Source organism: Ailuropoda melanoleuca, chromosome 10 (assembly GCF_002007445.2).
Source record: "Ailuropoda melanoleuca isolate Jingjing chromosome 10, ASM200744v2, whole genome shotgun sequence".
Classification (NCBI taxonomy): Eukaryota; Metazoa; Chordata; class Mammalia; order Carnivora; family Ursidae; genus Ailuropoda; species Ailuropoda melanoleuca.
In genome coordinates, this window is record NC_048227.1 from 102688313 (window position 1) to 102708525 (window position 20213).

Sequence of the window (20213 nt, forward strand, 5' to 3'; positions counted from 1 at the left end):
AAAAACAAACACACGAAAGCCCTGGGAGACAGTCATTTTCATTACCTTTGAATTGGGTTTTTTTATGAGAAGTTATGCATGAGTGTGTCTGATGAAAACCAGCTATAATGCTTAGTAGTAGCAAGAAAACTGCTGGAACTAGTTGTATAATATTTCATGAGGACTTTCTCTTTTCTCCTTGTTCTGTTAGTCCGTATTCCTATAAATGCGGCAGGAAAAAGAAAACTCAAGTTTCCAGCTCTCACTTTTGAGGCCCCCTGCCAAAGACAAAAGGAAGGCGCTCTCTAGGTTGACCCTTCCCACGGAACCGATGTGCCTCGCAGACACGCGCGTGCCCATTTCAGCTACGTCATGCTGTATGCCTCCAAGTACTTGTCAGACTGAACAAAGACATCCAGACTACCCAGAGTATTTTTATATAATGCGGGATGAATTAGGATTTAGAGCGCTATTGACGTTTCTGGGAACACGGTATGCGGCTGGTTTAGCAAAGAGCCTGTTGTGTGGACAGCTCCCCCCGAGTTTTTTTCTGAAGTTGGAGCAGTATCTCAGACCCATTCAGTGATAGAGGGACAAGAGGAGCCTTCCCCAAATTCTCACGACCGCTGTCTCCATCACGGAGGCAGGAAGTGCCAAGCGGGGAGCGGGGAACTGGAGGCAGAAATGGGTTCATCAGACTTGAGCAAGGAACTGAAGCTCTGACCTGCGTGCTCTGAAGACTGTGGGGAGGATGAAAATCTGGAAATCCTATTCATGAAGGGGCTGAATTGAAGGACCTTGGGCCACATGACACTGAGCCCTTCCCTTCTCTGCTCGTTTTGAGATCGGTAAGCCATTGCAGCATCTGGGCTTCCTGGCATGTTCAGGCCTGATTCTATCATTAGGAACAAATCCGCTGTTCAGTTGGAGGACTTGGCTCTTTATTATTTCGTCCATCGGTTTTGGGCCTGCGATGACTCGGGATAGTTTGGGTCCTACTTTAGTGAACACCAAAAGCCACACACTCGGTTCTTTATTGAACGAAATCCATGAAGTGTGATCTCATGGGTCTTCATTTTGATTTTAAAGGGATATTTATCTTGTATTTGTGAGTTCAGTTCTAGGATGCTACCCATGGTCAAGAGTGAAAAACTTGGGACTGTTCAATCGTGACCCTTTTCAATCTTGACCCTTTTAACTTGTCTTGGGAAGAAGCTTGCATTTTATTTAAAAGGAAGGTCAGTTATATCCACGTGTTAAAGAATTAGCAGAAGCTTTATAAGTGATGTCGTAGACACTAATAAGGGATTTGATCTTTCTTTTTTGTAACTGAGACTTTTGAAATGTGGAGCTTAAATGCAAATATGCTGTCTTTTTCTGTTTGTTTTGCTTTATCTGTTATATTCATTGTATTTTCAGATTCACTATGTATCTTATGCAGAATTTTTTAATGAATTATTTTGTGTGGACAGACAAAATGGACACTTAGGGGAAATCTTGCCAACGAAGAAGAAAATTCTACGCGAACACATGACAATACGTACAATGTTTGTGCCAACTGTAAGCTTAGCTTTTTAATCCTTAAAGCACAACAGAATTGAATATGAATGTTTGATTCTTCAATGAACTAAGCACGGCTCCGTGGGGACTAAATGCTGCAGTCACCTGTATTCCTGCACACTTGCGTTTTTGCTCTCTTGGCATTTCTCTTCGCTGTAAGATGACTGTTCCTCCTTGATACGCTCACCTTGGAATTGTATTTCGAGCCGATATTTTGGTTCTGGTAACAATAAAGTATTTTAAATTGTCAAGTGACATCGGTGTCTGTTCTCTCTCTTCCTCTCGAACACGTGTCACCGGAAAACTCTATTCCCACATGACAGTGTATATTTCCTATCTGGGCAGCCAATTAGCGATGGAAATTAAGCGGTCCACCTTCAACATACGTTCGTTGTTCCTTCAAGGGCTCTTGGTACCTTTCCTAGATTCAGATGTGACCCAGAATAGCATTCAGCGTCTCTACTGGTCTTGTATTACACTTGCGATGCCCGTTCCCTTCACCGGGTACAGCTCTCTGCCCAGTGTCCCCTCCCTGTGCTGGGCTAACGTCAAGTTGTCAGTAACAGATTTCATTCCCAAGAATAGAACGTGTTCTCATGACTCCCATACATGCCGCAGCTTCGAAAACATTCGTCTCAGTGCCAGAAATAAAGACCTTAAAAGATGTACGTCTAGCCATCTTTTGCACACAAGATAAATATATGGGTGACTTACTGGGACTTCTCTGCTCCCTTCTCTATGACCTTAGAGGCTTCATGGTCCTTTTTTGCAACTACGCCTTCTGAGAAAGAGAGAAATCACCTAAGCCTGTGAGAGTTACACTATTTAACATCGGCAGGATAAACCAAGGACATGAAAACAATGAAGTTAAAAAAAAAATTAAATCAAAGGAAGGACAGAGTTCATTTTCAACAAATGTTACAGATGTGTTACTTTATTATTACAGAATGCAACAGTCCACGGACGGGGACCATTTATGCATGATAATACTAAAAAACGCCGAGGTTTGGCAGTGGATGATATAAAGTACAGTGTCTTAATTTGATTACCGTCAATTATTTCTGAGCACGCTGACTTCCCTACCCATGTTCCAGCCTCTAGATGTGTTGAGGAATCACTCCATCTCCCATCCACTTAATTATTTCTCATTATTTCTTCAATCCAAGTGACAAACCTTGACACACGAACATAGACACCAGGCTTATTGGGGCGGGCACAGCCAAGACCCCACGAAGTGACTCCTTGTAAAATGTACTTGTCCTTCTCGAAGCAAACCAGAGGCCCTCCACTGTCACCCTATCCAGAGAGAGGGGGGAAAAAACCACGTGAGGATTAAACTGCCATCCTTTTATTATGGGATGTCATCCTTCTATTATCCAAACGTAAGTTTCCCCAGTATTTGAGCATTCTCTTCCAAGTACAAAGGAACTTATTACTAGACTATCTGAGAATCTGCTGTGCTTCAGTATTTAACAACGTATATTTATCAAAACCACACCATCCAGTGTTCCTGGGGAAAAACTCCCATGAATACTGTACTCATCCCTTCCTGCCTTGGGGCTTCTCGCAGGCAGAGGAAACCCCAAAAACAATTGCAAAGGGGGTGCAGTTGGTCTTTGTCTCCCACCGTCCCTGCCCAAGAGTCCCACCCAACAGCACGCTCCCCAGACGATGCGTGGGCTGGGGCAGTGATGGTACTGAACGCCTCCTTCACTACCAGTCTGGAACTCAAGGCCCCAGAAAGTCCCTTCGGCGATCTCAGTCCGAATGCAGTAAAAGACCTACAGTGTTGCTGGGTAGCATTTGGATGGTGGCCTGCAGCTGACAAAGCCTTCCGGAATTTGCCATTTGGGGGCTGAAATATCTAAGAGGCCAAGACAGGACAGCAGAAGATTGATTTTGTTCTTACCTGACAACTGTCAGTGCCTCCAGCCAAATTCCCAGCGCAGAGCTCCGTCGATTTGACTTTTCCGTTCAGATACTCATAGCGGTTGCACACTTTGTTCTCGATCACAGGCAGCTGGGCTTCCTTGAGCAGACCCACGCCAAAGGTGCCTGTGTTTAAAAAGAGTGAAGAAACGGTTATACCGGATCCAAAACATGCCCACAAGGAACCTTCCAGAATGACAGAGCAGCAATGACCGATCTCTTGTTTGTCGTGAGGTTGTATAAAGCAAGAAGTCAGTTCCTGATACTACTGGAATGCATTTCACTTTAACCCTTGAAGGTATAGGTATTATATAAGATTTCACGTTCCCAAGACCTGGATTCAATAATCTGGGTTTCTTGACGGTGTTTGGGGGAACATGTTGTTATTTTTCTTTTTTAACTTATAGTTAAAAAAGAAAAAAGAAATATTTTTCGGGGATGCCTGGGTGGCTCAGTCAGTGAAGCGTCTGCCTTCAGCTCAGGTCATGATTCTGGGGTTCTGGGATTAAGCCCCACATGGGCTCCCTGCTCAGCAGGAAGCCTGCTTCTCTCGCTCCCTCTGCAGCTCCCCCTGCTTATGCTCTCTTGCTCTGTGAAATAAATAAATAAAATTTTTTAAAAATATATTTTTCAATATGTAAAGAGACTGACAAATCCAAGTGTTACTAGAACGTCTATTCACTTACAGTCTCTTTTAGATGCTTTTTTTTTTTTTACTATTTATATTGAACTATTGTTTTCACACAACCTTATATAACAAGGGCTTTCTTAGAATGCTGCAATTTTCATAATTAGCATGTTAATGGGGGAGGGACTGCCTTAGGGGTGGGGGTTTCCTTTTAAGGTCAGGAAGTGTTCTGCAAATAGGGGTGGGGGTTGCACAACTCTGACTATACTGAATGCCACGGAGTCGTACTCTTGGAAACAATTAAAATAGTAAATTTTACCTTATATATATATATACTTGACCACAATATAAAACCAAAGAATAGCTGTCATGTACTGGAATCAACCTTTTCAGGCACAAACCCGCGAGGTGCTATATCTCATTTAACCCTTGCAGTAGTCCCACGAAACAGGCACCTCTGTCATTTCTGTCGCACAGAGAAGGTAGCCGAGGCTGGGGGGTGGGGGCCGTGCAGTTTGCCCAAGATCACCCAGCACATCCGTGGAGGAGCTGGGCCTTGAACTTGGGTCTGTGACGTCATTGCCCCAATTCTTCACTCCCCCCGCTCCTGGGCTCCTACAGTAGCTTCCAACTTTCCACATCTTTGTTCATACATTTTATTTATATTCCCTAATATTTTCTTAGATCTGAGTTCCCAGAAATTATATAGACATGTTTATGGCTCCCAGTTAACACTGCCAAATTATGTCCTAAAAGGGCATGACAGTGTAAAATTTCACTAGGAAAAAAGGCCACTTCATCCCACACTTCCGAGTATTTAATATTTTTTAAATACCTGCTAATAAAATAGGTGGAAATTGTCCTAGTTCATTTCCTAATTTGCATTTCTTTTCCAATTAGGAAGAGTAAACATTCTCCCGTAGGCTTATTTTACTCATGGTATTTCTTCTTTTGTGAAAAACTACTTTTTTTTTTCCCCACTTTGGCACATCAAAATGGAGCACTTGCAAAATAGCCAGAGGAAATGCCGCTTTCCCAGACAGACACCCCCAGGCATGTTTCCGTGTTTTCACAAATAATCCAGTTTTCTAATTTTGCAAGCCCTGCTTTAATGTGTGCCGGAAAAAAAAAAAAAATCTTTGCTAGCATGAAACAGCGAAGAGATGAGGGACTAGTTCTTCTCTGAAGACTTTGAACACATCTGAGTAACTTTCTTGAGTTCGGAAAACCTGGCACTGGATCGAGTTGACAGGAGCACGTAAAAGGACCACCTTTTGGGAAGGGGAGGCTTGTCCCAGCCCTGGCTGGGCAGAGCCGCTGTGGAGAACGGGCCGAGGAAGCACTGGGTAGGGGGCGCGTTACTAGAGTAGATGTGTGGAGGGACCAGCCTTCTCAGCCTCTTCTGCTGAGAATTAATGTATCCAAGTGTCTTGCTCTTGCATCTGCTTTCTGAGCAAGAGCCACCCTGATGCTGGTGACAAAGTCCACCAAGAGCTGCTGTGAAATTGGTGTGGTCTGTGCAGAAGTGCTGTCATCTTGTGGCCACAGTCGGGATGGCACCTCGGAGGGCCCGGAGGCTGAAGGTGACCTCGGGATGAAGCCCTGATGTCAGGGCCCCTGGGGAGGAGGAAGCAGGAGCTCTGAGAGCACCCCGTGAATGAGCTAACCTGAATGCGCCCCTGGGCCTGGACGCTTACCTTGCTTTGAAATATTAAAGTCAGGGAAAGCCTGGAGACCAAAGGGGAGAACAGGTGAGATTTGACCTCACACCAAGAAGCTAAGAACACTAGTCTGATGTGATTATTGACATCAGAAAATCAGTAAACAGGTGTGACTTCTGTTTTAGGGACTCCTCCTGATTCAGTGAACATACAAAGAATGGTCTCCCCGTGGCCACGAGCGTGAGGCCAGGGAGGACGGTGGAGCCTAGCACAGGGCGGTAGTTAGGAAAGTGTGGGTGGTGCGTGGAACAAGCAGCAGCAGACGGGTTCAAGGTCCAGCTACACAGGGGCTGTGTGCGTGCACTTCCCAGGACATTGCCCTGCTCACCTCGGAGCCTCGATCCCTCATTTGCAAAATGGGAACAAACATACAGAAGTCATAGGGGGTTCATGTATTTAAATCTTTTTACATGCAAAACGCTGGAACAGCCTGTCATATCCATGGTAACAGCATCATTTGTGACGGCTCCCTTTACTTCTCGATGCTCACAGACCCCAAAGTACAGAAAGCAGGGGAATGTGCAAAACTCAGAAGGTGAGTTTCTACCATTTATGTAGGAAAAGTGCAGAAAGAAGACAAATCTGAAGTGATTTAGACCAGTTACTTTTTTTAAAAACCACAAAACCTGTTTTGAAATGAAAGCAAATGCAAAAGAATAATGTGCAAATCAGTTTGAAAACCGGTTTTATAGAGGAGGCTCTTCCAGGCCAAATGGCCCAAGGAGGTAAGGTAACTTGTCTGGTTTGCCAGCAAGTGGCAGGGCCAGTTCTACTTTGCAGGGTTCCTGACCCCCCTCCTGGGCCCTCAGCAACACTTCTCAGAAAGCAAGGTAGAGATCAAAGACATTCACTCTCACAATGTTTTGGGGCCTGAGTCTGATGGGTGTAATTACTTACTATCAGGGCCTACTGCAAAGAGAAGACGGGGTCCCCAAAATGTAGTACGGGGGTGCTGATACAGGACCCTGCATAGACGTTTCCCATCTCACGCACACCCCACCAACCAATACCAAATACCATTCCAGGACCGGGACCTCTCTTCCTTTCCCGGAGCTGTCAGCCTGTCCCACCACCACCAGCCTCTCCACACATACAAGAGGCATGTGGGTATTCGGGGAGACAAGCTTCACTGTAATTTTGGTGCTTGTTTCAGTGTCTGGGAGCTCAGTATGGCTAACTTCACATGGAAGCTAACCTCACATGGAATCACATGGAAAATAATCAAACAGCCTCAATTTGTAGGCTGGCTTCAAAACCCCACTTACCTGGGGATGCAATATTAACGTTGAATTTATGGGCCAAGAGACTCAGAGCAACACTACCCCGTCCCTCACCCATGTCCCTTAACGACTGACTATGGACACCTAGGCAGGAACCCAGCCAACGTCAGGGAAGGTGGACCTCACTCCCTGGTAGAAATCTGCACAAATGACAGGTTCTCATGGAGACTAGAGGTCTAAAACAGTTCCCGTGTGAATCACGGGATTTATCTCACCTTGGGTTTCTCCCCAGCCGGTGATGTAGCATAATGTCCGGTCAGCAACCACATAGTTGGGGGATGGCAGACAAGCTGGGATCACCTTTGAGGTGAGGACGGCAGGGCTGAAAGAAAACCATCCAAAGTCACATGTGCCCGCCCCTCCAGGGTACATCTGCTGTCCATCCGCTGGTCGCTCACGACAAGGTGCCACCTGCCCAGAGCCCCGGGATCCTCTGAGCTGGCGTTTCCTTGCTTCGCTGACACAGCACAAAGCAGAAAACAACCTTTCCCCTTGTGCTGGCCTAGCCCGTCCTCACCACTGTCGGCGTCGTCCCACTGCCATCTGGAAGCCACCAGACATGGCACCTGTGTTCTCTGCGCCTTGTTGACTCGCCCAAACATGTCTGTTCTCAAAATAGCTGTTCATTTAGCTTTCTGTATTGGGACCTGTTTCCAAATATCACTAACTTTAAGTAACATAAGCAAATTTATCATTTTGTCAGACTTCATAAAATTCTATTGCAACAGGGAAGATGAAAGCAAGGATAGAAAGAAGAATTTGCATTTATGAATTGTGTGTGTGTGTGTGTGTCCGTGTGTGTTTATAGTGTAGATTTTTAAGTGCTCTGAAATACATAATTTCATTTGATTTTCCCCAAACATATTATCTTCTTGAGAGGAGAACTGTCAACCTGGAAGAAGTGCAGAATTCTCTGATTCTGAGTGTGTATTTGCTTCCTGGCGAACATGAAGTGAGAGTTTCGGGGGTAACCATGTACTTCGTGCTTTGGCTGATTCTTTTTCCACACAAAGAAAATGAATCCTGATGCCTTTTTTTAAGAGCACAGCCAGAGTGTGACAGAATGGGGCAGAGCCCAGATTTTTTCAGTTCCCCAAAGCCCTTGTGCCCCTCATGTCCTAGACGGTGCCCCCCGCCCCGCTTCTCCCCTACAACCCTGTTTCGCTCATGAAACCCAGGCATAACCAAGTGCCACTGATCTCGGGGTAAAGCCCACGGGTGAGCTGGTACCTCTGCAGCTTTATCAAGGCGATGTCGGCATGTGTGGGCTCCAAGAACAGCTTGGACACTTCTATCTCCTGAACATCTGATTCAAGATTGAATTCTCGGTGTGCACCCAGGATGACCTTATATGCTGCAGGCCTTGGGGACCTAGGAAAGATGGTGACCTTAGGAGCAAAATAATGTGCCAGCCCCTCATCAAGTGCCCTTCTGAGTCATAAACATGGCATCTTCTCCCTACTTGGCTACCCACAGTCAGTGACCTCTGAGTGGCAAGAAACAAAGTTCACTGTTTATCTAAATCTGGCCACTAAGGACTGCTCTTGGGGCTGCTTTTGGCCTAACCACAGAGGGAGAATGAAATCAATAGTGAAGTCAGTACAAGAACAGGCACCCATCTCAGGAGAACCTGTGCCTGTCACAATGAGCAGGTCCTCCTGCCACTGACCCAGGCCTACAAACCCACCTGAACTGGGTCTTCCTTCGTTTCTCTCTAGAAATGTTCCCCTCCTTCCTCATCCAATGGCCCTNGGAACACAAGCAGGGGGAGTGGGAGAGGAAGAAGCAGGCTCATAGCAGAGGGAGCCTGATGTGGGGCTCGATCCCATAACGCTGGGATCACGCCCTGAGCCGAAGGCAGACGCTTAACCGCTTAACCGCTGTGCCACCCAGGCGCCCCGAAGGGAGGGAGTCTTTAACTCAAATCCTCATATCCATTGTCCCCCAGACATACCTCTCCAGGCAGTGGGCAGCCGTCAGCACCCACTCTGGGGATATTAAAGTCCCTCCACAGAAGTGTTGTCCAAATCTAGAAGAAAAACATGCCAAATTTTAGTTCAAACCTGACGATATGTTCTACAGAAAGCCAGAAAGAAGAGTTCACTCGATTTTGATAATGTTGATGTTCCCAAAGGAAAAGCCTACCAGCCCATCATCAGGACAGCCAGAACTTTGAGTTGGGCTTCAGTAGCAGATTTTCCAGAAGGTCTCATCCTCACCACACTTTAGATGGTGGGGGGAAGCTCAGGCACAGCCTGTCCGCAGGAGAGCAAAGCCACGCAGCGGCAACAGGAAGCCCACATTCATGGTTTGGACTTGTTGGCCTCAGACTCCAGCAGAAGTGACCACCCAAAGATCATCCCCTTGAGGCCTCTTGTCTTTCTTTATGACAAGATCTCTGCAAGGCTTATGAGTCATTCTTCAGGGAGCCAAATGTGACCCTAAACAGCTGTGAATACTGGGAGTCTGCTCATTTAACCCTCTTGGTGTGAGCCGCTCCGAACGAAGCCCATCCTAATGACAGCAGGCGCGGTAACATCAGTCAGGAGACAGAGACCAGCACAGTTTGGGAAAGAAAGAATTTGAAGTATGTGAAAGGTGAAGGTCTGCAGAGCAAGGAGTTAGTAAGTGAGAAGGCAAAGAAAGGAAAAGCCAACTCAACAAAAGAATGAAATACACTTAAATCAAGTTTGTCAATGGCATCTCACACGCGTGGGGAAGGCAGGCAACTGAGCATGGGAACTGAGTGTGCACAGGGGCCCTGGTGTGGAAACGAGATGACGAAGCAACACGAAAAGCAGATTAGCCTGTTTCACACGTGTGCTTTGTATGAGACACCCAGGAAAACCGGACCTATGAGAAGCTCATGTCCCTGAAACAATCACCTGAACTTTCTGGGTTCCGTAGGATCGGAACCAGTCCCTCTTAAATCATGGTGACCCTGAACTACCCTACACGGAGGGGGTGTGCTTGTGAATGGGTGGGCACCTTCTAATTAAATTTAGTAAGTCACAAAAGTGTAAAAAAAAAAACTTGAACGGTGAAAGAATCTAGATATAATTTTGTCCATGCCCCCCCAACATCCCACATTTCTAAAAATACCCCATTCCCTTTGTCCCACAATGGACATCTATAAAACCCTCCAGACATCTCCAATACTTCTCCAGCAATACGGGAACATGGTGTAAATCGCTATATCTGTAGATTTCAACAACAGCCTCCCAGATCAAGGAAAATATTCCAATTTGGGCTATTTTCAAAGTAGAGAACCTATAAAAATATAATTTTTAAAATTTTTGTAGTTGTCTTTCCTTCTAAGAAGACTATAAAGGCAGGTAAGGATCCCCGAGCTGTGTGGATTGAGTGCGAACACAGAAAGGTTTTGCGGGGCTTACACAAAAGAATGCGATTAATTGTCTCTGGAAATACCGTTACCTTGTTCTAAGACTGATTTGCCAGGGCCAGGAATGTGGGTTGGCCACGCACCCACCGACCACCCTTCCAGGGCATTTCTTTGGCTCCACCTGGGGCTTCCCGCAATCGAATGAACCGGATGCTGTGGCACAAAGTAGAAACAAGAGTCACATTTCAAGAAGGGCAAGCAATTCTGTCACACAACTCAAGAGAAATCAGTGGGTCACCGCCAAAGCACTGAGGTTCTGGCATCTCAAAGTCCAAACTAAATAGCGAGATCATAAGCACCTTTGGGTATTTTTTTCTAAGCTTCGAAAGTGACAGCAGACAACACAGAACCTTCTCCTCTCAGGAAAGTCTGAAGACTTCTGTGTTATTTGGTGCGGGGGATGGGTTAAGTAGATTGGTATTAGGTGATGGAGCGAGAGCTTTGATGAGAGGACCCTGACTGACACCAACTGTTACTCTGACCTGATGTGATCGATCGAGGTTCCCATCTTCATCCTCATCGCCCTCTGAATCACATAAAGTTTAATGAAAATCATACTTGTCAGCCCCGTTGAAAGGCACTATGGGTATTTTTTAATGTGAAGCTCTGTGTGTGCATATATGTGCACATGTGTGTAAGTGATTGTATGGAGCACAGCTACTCGTCCTAACTTCCCTCAGCCAGCTTCTGGACAGGACTTCCAAGACTAACCCAATGCCCAGGGGTTGATTGACATTCCCTTGCCCATACACTCTATTGACCTCCTACCTTTCCACCTAGACGACAGGGGTCATGCCCCACCTTTGGTACCACCCACTAATGCCCAAACGGCTCCAGCCTCTAGAAGGCTAGAGCACCTGGTGGTGGCCAAGGGCTGCACCTGGGAAGTCACTGTACTTCTCCAGGGGAATCAAGGAGCATCATCCCAGCTGTGGCGCCCACGGCAGGAATGTCAGGCTGATAGGACAACTCAAAGGCAATCCTGTCAAGTAGGCAGCCTGTCCAACATGGAGAACTGGGCCAGAGGAGGCAGCAAGGTGTTCCAGAAGGACCAGAGCTGAGGATCGGGAGTGACCAGCTGAAGGAGAGGCACTAACCCCATTCAGGGCCTTTCAGATGAAGGGGCCACCAAGAGAGCTTCCATAGAACAGAGAAAACAGCCACTCGAGAAGGAGTCAGCTGTAAACTCACCCTAAATCCAGACAAGGAGCCAGGAGGAACCTTGCTCGTCATGCTGGCCTCTCTTTCCTCCCCACTGCTCTACCCAGGGGTGGCCCAGGAGCAAACCGCAGCGGAGTGGCTCCCGTGCTCTACCCCGTACCCCTAACTCCTCCCCAACCACCTCTGCATGCTTGTCTTCGCTGCCTTTGCAGCTGGAACTTCTCCCCCCCAGCTCCAGCCCCTCCACATGGCAACGCAAGCACGAGCATCAAGCCATGCGAAGGAGAAGTCCAGCCTGGTTTTCTGTAACCAGGACAAATTCTGTTTGCAAAGACAAGTCAGCAGAAAGTAAAATAGGGCCCAAATCGAAGTGGCTTATATTGTTCTCCAGACCTACCCATGGATTTGTTATTCCAGACTTTTCCTCTTTCCCTGATCCAAGCTTCCTGCTCCCTAGAAAATCTCAGGGAAATGAGGAAAGCCCCCAGACATGTTTTCTCTAAGTCACATGGCTAAGGTATGGGTAATGAATGGTAATCTTAGGATAAAGGAGATTTGGGGCTTACTAAAAATCTACATTCCTTCTCGTTGAGTTCTCAGGATGACAATTTATAGGTTCACAATGTATATTATATGCTTGGCTGTTTCATGGTGTTTGTATATTTTTTTCCTTCTCAGCTGCTGGACGAGCAAGCTTCCTATCCAGGGGCGGGACTCTCAGGCATCCCACGCGGGACACGGTGTGTTCGGTGAGAGCGTCCTGAGGCTGTTGGGATCACCTGTTTGCTCTTCTGGATGATTGTGTATTTACTCTAGTTAAGGTGGCAGGGAAGGGGGACGCCCTAACAAACGGGGCCATGGGGAGGACAGAGTCAAGAGGCCCGCGATGAAGAGTGGGCAGCCCACTTGCGGCGCTCAGCATCAAGCCCTCCTTTTGCAAATCCCTATCCGGGAGGTGGTGCTGCATTGATCTGAGAAGCCATTTCCTTACAAAAAGGAAAGCAGCTTACCGCACTGAGGGATATCGCAGTAGTCGAAGAGCTTTCTCGGATTCGTCGTGTAGCACCAAGGACCATTGACGTCGCTGTCGGGGTTACGGCAGTACTAAAAAAAAAAAAAAAAAAAAAAAATTGGGACAGAGGGGACCAGGCAAGTGGGACAGAGAAGGTGTTCTGACAGACATGTAACTGCTGTCCTTAGAAGATGAAAGGTAGTTGTGGTGGGGGACAAAGTTATTCTTTAGGGTGTTATAAAACTTTTGACTTAGCTTCTTTAAAGAAACTGTGAGTGACTCCCCTGGAAGGAGGGGACCTGAGGGGTCCTGAGGTAGAGACGACATAAAGGGGCCTCCCCTTCAGCAGCCCATGTCAGGGGACCTCTGAGAGAACAAGAGAGGGCCATGGGACATGGCTGACTCACCTTGTCCCTGGTTCACCTCAGCCATCTACTACCCAATGACACCTGTGTGCTCTTGGTTCAGAAATTCTTCCCAAGAACTGTGCCCGTTCCATGGGTCAAGCCATAGGAAGGCAATGTCTTCCCTTTCCTTCCCTGTACGTACCCCCAGCGTAAACCATCCCACAGAGTGTGTGAGGGTAGAGGAAACTCTACTGCGTGGAGTCCTCATGGCACATCCACATTTTTTTTCTAGAAAAATCTGACAAAAAGTTCATGAAGTTCATCCCTGACCACCACAACGTAGAAGACAAACACTAGAAACTAGAAACAGCACACAGTACTAAAAGCAAGCAGGAAATGTCCCAAACGCAAACTAAATGAGGAGCCTGTGGACAGAGGTCACAGACACGGAGGTCTGCTTGCCCGCACAAACCGTAGTGGCCATGCTGCAGCCAGTGACACAGAGGCTTGGTTCCTGAGACCTCTCATCTTCCCCTCTGCCGCCACCAAGGACCAGTCTGGCTGCCTTGCCATGACACAGGGCCAGTTCTGTTGGCAAAGACTGGCCAGCAAGAGGCAAAATGGAGTTCAAATCAAAGTGGCTCACGTTTTTTTCCAGACCTGCCCGTGGATTTGTCTCTGGAGTGAAAATGCTGTGTTTGTGGGGCTCCTGGGCAGTCCACTCCTGGCACGGGATGCCCAAAACAGTGGTCGCCTTCTTGCCCCGGTACCCTTTGCCATTCCCAAACATGCAGTCTGTGAAAGAAGAAGAAACGCGTGGTTACGTGTGCTCGACAGACCAAGGATGCTAGGGAACACGGGCGGCAGCGCTAGGACTCTCGAGTGACAGTTTCTGCGGTCCCATCCTTAGAGCACTGGAATGCTGACAATTCCAGCAAACACTGCCTAGTTTAACAAGCTACTGGAAACGCTATTGCCTGGGAAATAATCACAAGCCAAGATGTTAGCATGGAAATTTTGGCCAGGACACGAGATAGTCAATTTTCTAACAAGCTGAGTGGTAAGACAGGGCACCCAGTGGAGTCACATCCAACAGATGCCACTGGGAACTGTCACATGACCCTCGAACACCACGTTCTCAACAAGGGTAGAGAAAAAAGAATGCAAATTTTAAAGGACTTTTACAAAAGACACTATTTTGGTGAGAGCTGTGCTGTGAGTTCCCACCCTTTGGGGTGAAGGGGTTCATAAAGAGACAGCTTGGGCCCCTTCTGCAAGCCCATCCCTTGCCCCAACCTAGAGAAAGGGACTTCCACGAGACCCCTTGGAGAACATGATACGTGTCCCACAGGAGGACCCAGGGCCCCAGTACTCTCACGGCTGTTTAGAAAATCCAAAATGCAAAAGCTGGGCCAGCTAGCTTCTCTGTCAAGCACAGGGGCTGTGCTGGGCAGCCTACAACCCTGAAGTTGGCCAGGCCTGGGGTAAGGGAGTTACCCACACACCGAATGGGCAGCAGGCACATGGGAGAATCAAGGCAGGTCGTCTCCAGTCTTATCTAGGAGGGAGACCCTCCTGGGCACAGAGTCCACAGTCTCACCGAGAGAGGAAAGAGATGTGCCCCACCGGTTCAAGGGAACAGTAGGTGAGGTTCTCCGGCACTGCGGAGGGGCCAAGCCCACCTCAGGGTGCAGAGGGCTCTCAACTTCAAAGCAAGTTCTGGTTTTAATCATTACCCTCTGGAGGATTTTGAATTACCTGAAAAGTGGCCAGACAAGTCATGGACCCTGAGTTTTCATGCCAGGGCTGGGGTGGGGGAGGGGAGCTAAGGGGGCAGGAGACAAGCCCAGAAGCAGCTGCACTCCAAGGGCCGGGGAAGCACAGAAGGGTGTAACTAGGTCTTGCCTCCCACCTCAGACAACACCCACATCCCTGTGTTGAGCCCCAGTGACCCTGCAAGCCACGCAGCCACCCTTCCAGGCTTGTGGCTGGAGAGCTCCCCTAATTGTCCTGCTAGCACTCCTAATTCAGTCTATTCAAGACCATATCCAGCATTTCTATTTCTCCATGGAGGGGACAAGGGTTTGCCCAACCTGGCCAGCGCCGCCCTGATCAACCTCTCAATCCACACAGGCTCAAGCTTTATCCATCGCTCAGAACCAATTAGTTTTCCAGTCCTACAAGCACAGCCTGGCCACGTGGCACCAGCCACAGCAGCTCTGGCTCCCCCGATGGCACCCTGAGGCTTGCCCCCACGTGGCCGACCCTCGGCCGGTGCTCAGCTCCCCGTAGCGATAAAGTGCTCTGTCTCCGTAGGTGGTCCCCCTCGTCACCCTGACGCCCACGTGCGTAGCGGTCTGGTCACAGACTTCCCACCTGTTTCAGAAGGCTCCTCTCCACTCGGAACTTGGGGCACAGTCGGGGAGCTGGTGCCACTCTCTTCTGTGTCTAAGCATTTTTTCAAGTTACAGAACTCCCAGCGGACAGACGGGTCGGTGGTGTAACACCAAGGACTTTTGTCACCGTCTGGATTTCGGCAGTAGTTCATGGTCAAGCCGCTGTAAATTCCACAACACAGGTCAGGAGAGGTGGAGAATCTTCTGGAGCGCTCCCGCACCCTCAGCATTTTGTTATAACAGATGTTAATAAGTGACTTTGAAATATTTCCATTAAAGATACCACCGGTACCAATTATTATTATCACGCGACAAGCACAAATGGCTGTCAGCTTCTAAACGACTGGGTATATTTAAAACATAGATTCTAATTTTTATTTAAAAAATCAAAAGTAATATGTGCTCCATATAAAAACTGAGATAATATAAAAATATGTAAATGAAAGTACTCAAATGTCTTCCTTTCCCTGGGAATGGAACATACATTTCCCCAGGGATAACGAACATTGAATTTAAAGTGCTCATTTTAGATTTTTTTTCCTATGCTCATGCAACTATCTCTCTCTATCTCTGTATAAATACATAGAGCTGTGTAAGCTGGAACTAGAACTTATTTCCCCGAGGAAGAGCGACATTGTGAACACTCTCAGGCCAGTCCCCTCCACCCACTGACCCACAATGTTGTTAAAATGCTATGCACTTAGCATGAAAATACTGTAACTATCCCACCTGGTAGACCAAGTGGGTTTGGGCTTTGAGAGACTTGTGGAAGCTTGCCTGGAAAACGAGCTCCCAGGCCGGATGTGTTTCTAAAGGATGCCTCCTGGGGAAATGCAGGGGCAGAGGGGCGGGGGGAGAAGGGACACGGGGACCCCAGCCTCCCCTCTCTATGCCCTCCTCCACTGCAGCCATGTCAGATGGAGGGATGCAGATGACACTAAAGGAGGAGTGACAGGAGGTGTGTGGGTGCACGAGGGGTCTGAGGGCTTACGGGAGAGTCAGAAACAATTGGGAAAAAGGCACAGCAGGTGAGGAGCCTGGGGACACTGAGCAATTCAGTCCCTAGGACTCCCCTAAAAGCTGCCCCCGTCTTCCGGACTTCTCAGCCTTGCAGTCCTCTTCACAGTTTAGACCCACGACCTGTGGCTGTCTGAGAACATCTGAGGCATACTATGTATTGTGGGAACCCAGCACTATGTCTGTGGGCAGGGGGCTGTCTCAGGGCCTGACCCACAATTCGAGAAAGCCCTTCAGCAGGTCTCCAAGCAACTGGATGTGTCAAAAGGTCTATCTATTGGAATCAGAGAGGGAGACAAACCGTAAGAGACTCTTAATCACAGGAAACGCACTGAGGGTTGCTGGAGGGGAGGTGGGGTAACTGGGGTAACTGGGTGATGGACATTAAGGAGGGCACGGGATGGAATGGGCACTGGGTGTTATATAAGACTGATGAATCACTGACCTCCACCTCTGAAACCAAGAATACAGTATATGTTAATTCACTGAACTTAACAAATTAAAAAAAAACACGTAAAAAGTTAAAAGAAAAAGAAAGATATGGGTCCTTTTTTTTTTTTTAGAATTGAGGTATTCCGACATAGTGTGAAATGCAGAGACCTCACAGGTAGTTTGGGGAGTTCTGATTACTATATACACCTGTATAACCCACACTCCTACCCTGATACAGGACATTTCCATTCCCCTCCTCCAAGAAAGCTCCCCAGGGTCACCACTCGATCTCTGCTGCCCCTCTGGGGGCAAATACTATTGATTTCTCTCACCAGAAACTAGACTTGCTTCTTCTAGAACCTCATATAAATGGACTCATAGAGTGCACACTCTTCTGGGCCGGGCTTCTTCCCTCGGTGTGACTTTCGAGTTTCATCTGTGCTATTTGAGAGTATCAGCTGCTTGTTCCCTTTTATTGCTGAAGAGCATTCCATTGTATGAACATACCTCCAATGATTGATTCATTTTCTTATTGACAGAGACTGAAGCAGTCTCCAGTTTGGAGCTATTAGGACTAAAGTTGCTATGAACAGTCTGGTAGATACTTTGCAGACTCATGTTTTCATTTCCCCTAGGTAAATATTCAGGGATAGAACTGCAGGTTTTTTAGGGTAGATGCCTGTATCTGTTTCTGGAATGTTCTTTTCTCTATTTGTGTATCTTTCTGCCAGTACCACTGTCTTTTGATCACTGTACTTTTATAGTAAGTCTTTACATCAGGCTGGTAAGTCCTCCAACTCTGGTCTCCTTCTATAGATTGTTTAGATTTGCATAGATTGTTTTGGTGATTCTAGGTCCTTTGCACATAGATTTTGTCACTTTTTCCAAAAAAAAGAAAAAAAGAAAAAACAAGCTGCAGGAGTTTTGCTTGAACGTAGGTTGAATTCAAAATCCAATTTGGTAAGAATTAATATTGACTCTTTCAATCCATAAACAGTATATCTGTATTTAAAACTTAAATTTCTCTCAACATTTTGTAGTATTGTAGCATATAGTTCTTGTACACACTTTGTTAAATTTATCATTAAATATTTTGGTTTTGATACCATTGTCAGTGCTATTGTTTTTAAAATTTTCCTTTTCCAACTGGTTATTTCTGGTGTATAGAAATACAACAGATTTTTGTATATGGACACTGTATATACTTTTGTATCTTTTGATTTTGCAAAATTCACTTATTTGTCCTTAGGATTCTGTATTTATTAATCTAGTTTTCTGTGAATAAAGACAGATGTACTGATTCCTTTCTAAACTTCAGGCTCTTTCTTTTTTTTTCTTGTTCCCGATCTTATAGAGAAAGGATTACTCTTTCCTCCTTCAAGTATTTGCGGGAAGATTTTTACAGATGGCCTTGATCAGACTGAGGAGGTTCCCTTCCAGCCCTAGTTTGCTAAGACTTTTTAAAATCGTGGACGGGTGTTAAATTTTGTCTAATGTTTTTCTATATCTATTGATATAATCATATGGTTTATCACTTTTATTCTGTTAACATGTTATATCACGTTGATTGTTGGTAAATGCTAAACCAACCCTGCATTCAACTTACTAATTTTTGCTAAGTCTTTTTGTCTATGTTCACAACAGATAATATTCTGCAGTTTCTTGCAATATTCTTGTCTACTTTTTGTATCTCCATTTTTTGGGCCTTACAAACAGAGTTCAGAAATGCTCCCTCCTCCTCTTTTTCCTGTAAGAGATTATAAAGGATCGGTATTATCTCTCCTTAAATATTTGATAAAATTTGATAAAATTTTAAAATTCTACTTAGGGTTCATTGAGCTTCTTGAAGCTGTAAGTTTATAATTTTCTTCATATTGAGAAAAATTTCAGCTGTCATTGCTTCAAGTATTTTTTTCTGCTTCAATTATCTTTTTCCTCTCTTTCTGGGACTTGATTTAAGCATACATTAGACCTTTTGACATTTTTCTAGAGATCCTTGAAGTTCTGTTTATTTTCTTTCAGTCTTTGTTTTGACTTTGTGCTGCAGTTTGCACAGCTTATACTGCATCATTTTCAAGTGACCCTTTTCTTCTGTCACGTCTAACCTGATGCTAAGGCCATCCAATGAATTTTTCATTTAAGATACATTTTTTTAAGTCCTGTCTTTTCCATTTAGCTCTTTTATAGCTTTCTATTCTCTTTATAACATCCAATTTTCTCTTTTATATTCATATTTTCCTTTAAATCCTTGAACGTAATTATAATATCTTAGAATTTCTGGCTGCTGATTCCAACATTTCTACCATTTCTGGGTCTGCTTGTTTTGACTGATTTTTCTCCTGGCTCTGGATCACACTTAATGATCTTTGTACATCTGGTAATTTTTAAATTTGTGCCAAACATTATAGATGCCACATGACTGAGTGACTGGATTTTGTTGTTTTCCTCTAAAGATAGTTGAGTTTATGTGCAGCAAACAGTTAATTTACTTACAGATTATTCTGATCCTTTTAGGATTGCTTTTAAGCTTTCCTGGGGTCTTTCCAGAATAGCCTTTATTTTAGGAATACATTAATTCTACTCCTAAAGTGTGACTTTTCTAGAGTCTCTACTGAATGCTTACGGTGTCCCATGAAGTCTCTCCTCTCTGTCAGAATCTCCAATCTCTGAACACAGGAGCTCCCGATGCTGTGTGGGTTCTGCAATCCCCGTTTATCTCACCACTCCCTGGTAGTTGTTCTTTGTCCTGTGAACTTTGTGGAATCTCTCCCTGTGCATGTGTACCTTTATATTCAGCCAAAGATTTAAGGAGAGCTGGCATATTCTTTGGGCTCCTTCTCTGCAGAGATCCGTTCATATTATTACCCAGCCTACAAAATCCCAGCTGTCTCAGTAAACCCACTTACTAATTTACTACTACTAATTTATTTCCCCTTCTAAAAGTTCTCAGTCCTGTGATACCTGCTGTCCATCACGTGAAAAGAGTTTTATCCCCTACATTTTATAAATGTTTATGGCAGAAATGCTGGTCTTTGTCCATCTACCTGTCCATTTTGCCCATCTGCACTTCCTGACACTTGTCTGCCATCTTGCTTTTGCTCTTCATCTCCTGGCATCTCATACCACTGCCGACCACTCATGTGCAAGACCCATGTGTCAGTACAACTTAAGTGATATATATTAGATGATATATGATAGCACATACACACACACACACACACACACACGTATATATTCAGGTATATAGATATCTGTGATCTAATGACAAAGATAAACTTCATTTCATAGGTTCCAGTTGGAATGATGAAATTCCACAGTTGAAAGACTGCACTGGCCCTTAGCAGGTGC

The 20213-nt window shown here is 45.9% G+C and overlaps 2 protein-coding genes across 2 annotated transcripts in view; one reads left to right on the forward strand and one right to left on the reverse strand.

Moving 5' to 3' along the window:
* SLC22A3 (solute carrier family 22 member 3) overlaps window positions 1-2300 on the forward strand; it is a 131758-nt gene extending 129458 nt beyond the window's left edge. Inside the window, exon 13 of the mRNA XM_034670796.1 lies at window positions 191-2300. Within this exon, the coding sequence (XP_034526687.1) occupies window positions 191-251 (61 nt within the window). The 3' untranslated portion in view covers window positions 252-2300. The remainder of the gene's footprint in view (window positions 1-190) is intronic.
* A 140-nt stretch (window positions 2301-2440) lies between these two features.
* The window catches only part of PLG (plasminogen), a 38710-nt gene continuing 20937 nt past the window's right edge, over window positions 2441-20213 (reverse strand). The window contains exons 11-19 of the mRNA XM_034669412.1: window positions 15397-15578; window positions 13667-13815; window positions 12672-12765; window positions 10533-10653; window positions 9052-9126; window positions 8328-8468; window positions 7313-7419; window positions 3449-3594; window positions 2441-2835 (exon numbers count right to left, since the gene is read on the reverse strand). Of these exons, the coding sequence (XP_034525303.1) occupies window positions 2674-2835; window positions 3449-3594; window positions 7313-7419; window positions 8328-8468; window positions 9052-9126; window positions 10533-10653; window positions 12672-12765; window positions 13667-13815; window positions 15397-15578 (1177 nt within the window). The 3' untranslated portion in view covers window positions 2441-2673. The remainder of the gene's footprint in view (window positions 2836-3448; window positions 3595-7312; window positions 7420-8327; window positions 8469-9051; window positions 9127-10532; window positions 10654-12671; window positions 12766-13666; window positions 13816-15396; window positions 15579-20213) is intronic.